Genomic DNA, 4,043 nt, shown 5'->3' on the forward strand with positions numbered 1-4,043 from the left:
AAATTTCGTTGTAGAAGGGTATAAATACAGCACAAACAACATTTTCCAAAAGACTAAAAAAGTGAAAAAGTATATATTTTAACATGTAACATATATGGGGGAAAATATTCCAAACAGGAAAACATTATTTTGATTAAGGGTATTTTTACTGACTCCAACAATACCTAGCTGTTCATAATTGCTGAACCACTGATATTTTGTAGTTGCATAAAAAGGATGATATAAATCACCAAAAAGCACCGCACATTATAATACTATATCCACCGACAACTAGAGAATCAATCCTCTAATAAAAAACAGATAAACACACTGATAAAATCATCAACGAAAAACACATTCTTCAGAAAACCTGACATGGTGCCAGCACAAAAAATGTTTTGGGTTTAATCTAGTTTCACTTGCGTTTTAAACATTCGCTTTGCGTTTATAAATACCTATCTATGTCGTAAAACAAACAAAAAACCGGCACAATGTATCGACCATCACGATGACTATTCGAACTGTGCGAATCAAAAGAGACGTCTTATCCTGTTGTTTCAAGGAACGTTTCACTTCGAGAAGAATCCTTTCAGCTACTCCGACTGGTAAAGCTTATGTAGTTAAAATATAAAATTGACAATGGGAATGGAGAATATGTCAAAAGGACAACAGCCGAGGAAGTTTTTAATTTTTAATTTTATATTTTAAATTTCCCCTTTATAAAAATATCGAATAACGTTTAAAATATCGGTTGATCACTTTCCAATCACATGCATGTATTATGTAACTTTATATTTAAATAATTAGATAAAGACAAAGGGTAATGTTTAATAGTTGCTATGACGTAATAGAGTTTTAATTTCCCCATTGCAATGGAGGTAAAAGACGGTCTTGTTGTGTTATCATTCTTTCTAGTTATAACTACGGCATATTTTTATCACAGCATTATCGTTTTGCACGATGAAGTGAAGCGTCAGAGTTCTACGATCGAAACACTGATAACCAATAAGAACAACATGGTTGTAAGTTACTATATAATTTTCATTTTCAAACAATAACATGTATACGATAAAAGCATAGAACCATATACAGATTAGGAAATATTAACTACTATAGTTAATTACTAGATTGAAAAAATATCTTCTCGATAAAGCAAATGATAAGTTATGTCAATTAAATGTATACATATTTCATTGTGAATTCCTACAAACAAGTTTTAGTTTTATTATCTAAAGACTGGTTTAGGATATGTAAGATGACGATTTTGAAGATATGAAACGAAATTAAGACTTGAAAATTATTTTATAGACATATATGTTGATACTAGTATAGACAATTATTATTTTCATTTTGAAGGACACAGTCGCCAGGCTTCAATCTTACTATGATAGTGTTAAAAAGGGCCTTGCAGAAAATAGGGAGCAGTTTAAAGACTCATTTGGAGATATAATTAAGGAAACTCGGGAAGTTTACCGGGTTATCGAGGAAATACACGAGAGAATAAATTTACTTGAAGATGTCGTTCATCAGCGACGTAAAATAGGAATTTTACCATTAATCAGAGAAGGGATTTCAAGGCTTCTACAGATAGGACTACACTTAGTTTTTGGACCAAAAGTTGAATATTTAGAATGAAGCAAAAAAAAGAAGCCAATCTAACAATGTTTCTGTAAAAAAAAGTTACTGACTCTGAATATAAACACTTGTATTGCATATATTTTAGCTACATCAATAGTAAACTAATATTTTATTCATAAATTTGTAATATAAAATATTTTAAATGGTATGGAAATTACTTTATGCAGTTTACAACATAATATTTTTAACACTGGAATATAAATATTTACAATAAAACCTGATTAACAATAAACACAGTTAGCATATGAGAAGTGATCACTTAAATTTATGAATAATGGAAAGAAAGGTTAAATTTTAAAAAATCTGGTTCTAAGTATCATGCATATATCAAATATAAAAAAAAATATCTCCATCTCACATAAAATGTATATATATATGTCGTGTATTTTTTATTATTTGATACAGATTATTACTTGTACATATATAATTGTGCCAGTCCTTACTTGTACAATTGTTGTTGAAAAAAAGATGATAACTTGTACAACATAATATATTTGACTTGTATGTGCTTTTATTTTTGCTTTTAACAAAATGTTTCATTGAAATACACCTTTCTTTGAGTAAGTTGTCGGGTATAATTTTTCTTTTACTGTTTTCTCGTATTTATTTATTAAATTTGTTAAAAAAAGGCATTTTTTTCCGTATTTTACTTATAAATGGACTCTTATTTTTTGGCAAGGAAATAATACATGCACTCTGTTGTTAAACTTTTTTAAATTCTAATAACTTTCTTAAACTATCCTGGATTTTTACCAAACTTAGACAGAAGCTTCTTGTAATCAAAATATAGTATCAAGAGGTATATCTTTATTGATTTTTTTTACTCATTTTTATTGAGCCTGCCAGTTACAGCAGCATTAGGCGAGACACTGGGTTCCGAGAACCCTTACGATTTTTTCTTATCATAGAGCGTATTTATTTTTGGAATCTATAGAGTGTTTGTTTTTCTTTTCTTTTTTTCAAATGTGTATTCTGTACTTAGTGGGGGGTTGTTGGTTTTTTTGTTGTTTTTTTTTTTGGGGGGGGGGGGGGGTAATATGCTATACATGTACCCGGCCACGTCCAATCTGTGTAGTATTTCTGATTGTATCTATCTGACGAGTTACGATTCTTCAGGTTGTACAGAAGATATAAATGAAGTTAATTCAAAGTTGCTAAGGAATATTGAGCACTATAGTCAACTCGAAGATATTGTAATTCAAGGTGATTTTAATGCATATACCAATACTATTCCCGATTTTGTTATATCTGATGAAGCAAATTTTTAAAGTTAATGATTTTACTCCAATATCAGATCACTGTCCTATCAGTTGCTCCTTACTTACTTGCTTTCAAAAATGTAAAACTATAGTGACAAAATTAGATCCCAGCCCTGATAAAATTTTTTGGGATAACAAATCAATTGATTGTTATACTACAAACATTCAAAACTCACATGTAAAACAAAGACTAGATAAATTGTAAATGATAAACAGATTGATTCTAATTCAGCTGTTGAAAAATTCAATGCTATTTTGTGTGATACAGCACTTTTATCCACTTAATTTGTTCAAAAGAAAATCATGAATAGGCCTATTAAGAAAAATAAAAAACCATGGTTCTCAGACTCTTGTCATGACCTCCATACTACAGTTAAAAAGTACTGTTTGCTTGTAAATAAGCTTCCAGACAATGGATCATATAGAAAATCATTTTACTCATTCAAATCTAAATTAAGAAGAAGGTGTAAACAAGAAGAAAGAAGTTACAAAAGTCAAATCTGTGACCAAAATTCACTAAATATGAAAAAATACCCAAAGATATTTTGGAATTTACTTAATAAATTAAGTTCTCTTTCAGAATTAAAAGAGGGAAACCATTTTGATCAAGAATTATTTATAAACTACTTAAAAAAAAATGAACAGTACTTCTAATATCCAAAACAATAAATTCCATGACATAATTATTGAAAAGTTAACAGCCTTAGAAAAGACACTAAATACATGCAACTCTGACAATGAATTTAATAAACAAATTCAGCCAGCTGAAATTTTAAATGCAGTTAAAACACTTTAAAATGGTAAATCATCAGCTAAAGACTTAATTTCTAATGAAATGATTAAATGCGGTATGCCAGTATTATTAGAACCCCTTTTAACACTTTTCAACCTAGTATTTATGAAAGGCAGCTTCCCAAAATTATGGAACAAAAGTCTGATTACTTTAATTCATAAAAACAAATCTGACCCCTCTAATTATAGAGGTATCTCATTTAAATTATTCAATAAAATTATACACACTAGACTTATGAAGTTTATTAACACCAATAATTTGATAAGTGAAAATCAGATTGGCTTCAAAGAAAAAGCTAGAACAGCAGATCATATCTTCTCATTAAAGTCAATTGTAGACAAATATAAAACTAAAAAAAAGAAAATTTTTGCAGC

The 4,043-nt window shown here is 29.0% G+C and overlaps 1 protein-coding gene across 1 annotated transcript; it reads left to right on the top strand.

The window, feature by feature from the left end:
* The first annotated feature begins 849 nt into the window (after positions 1 to 849).
* LOC134714198 (uncharacterized) lies at positions 850 to 2,183 on the top strand. Its single transcript, XM_063575441.1, has 2 exons — positions 850 to 1,001; positions 1,336 to 2,183. Exons 1-2 carry the CDS (start codon positions 852 to 854, stop codon positions 1,612 to 1,614), a joined length of 429 nt encoding a protein of 142 aa, XP_063431511.1. The 5' UTR covers positions 850 to 851; the 3' UTR covers positions 1,615 to 2,183.
* The last annotated feature ends 1,860 nt before the right edge of the window (positions 2,184 to 4,043 follow it).

Source organism: Mytilus trossulus, chromosome 4 (assembly GCF_036588685.1).
Source record: "Mytilus trossulus isolate FHL-02 chromosome 4, PNRI_Mtr1.1.1.hap1, whole genome shotgun sequence".
Taxonomy (NCBI): domain Eukaryota; kingdom Metazoa; phylum Mollusca; class Bivalvia; order Mytilida; family Mytilidae; genus Mytilus; species Mytilus trossulus.

What these genes read in the sequence shown, in the direction of transcription:
- LOC134714198 (XM_063575441.1), top strand. Translation starts at nt 852, where the DNA reads ATGGAGGTAAAAGACGGTCTTGTTGTGTTATCATTCTTTCTAGTTATA. An exon ending in CCAATAAGAACAACATGGTT is followed by an intron (nt 1,002 to 1,335) that starts GTAAGTTACTAT and finishes TTCATTTTGAAG; the next exon opens with GACACAGTCGCCAGGCTTCA.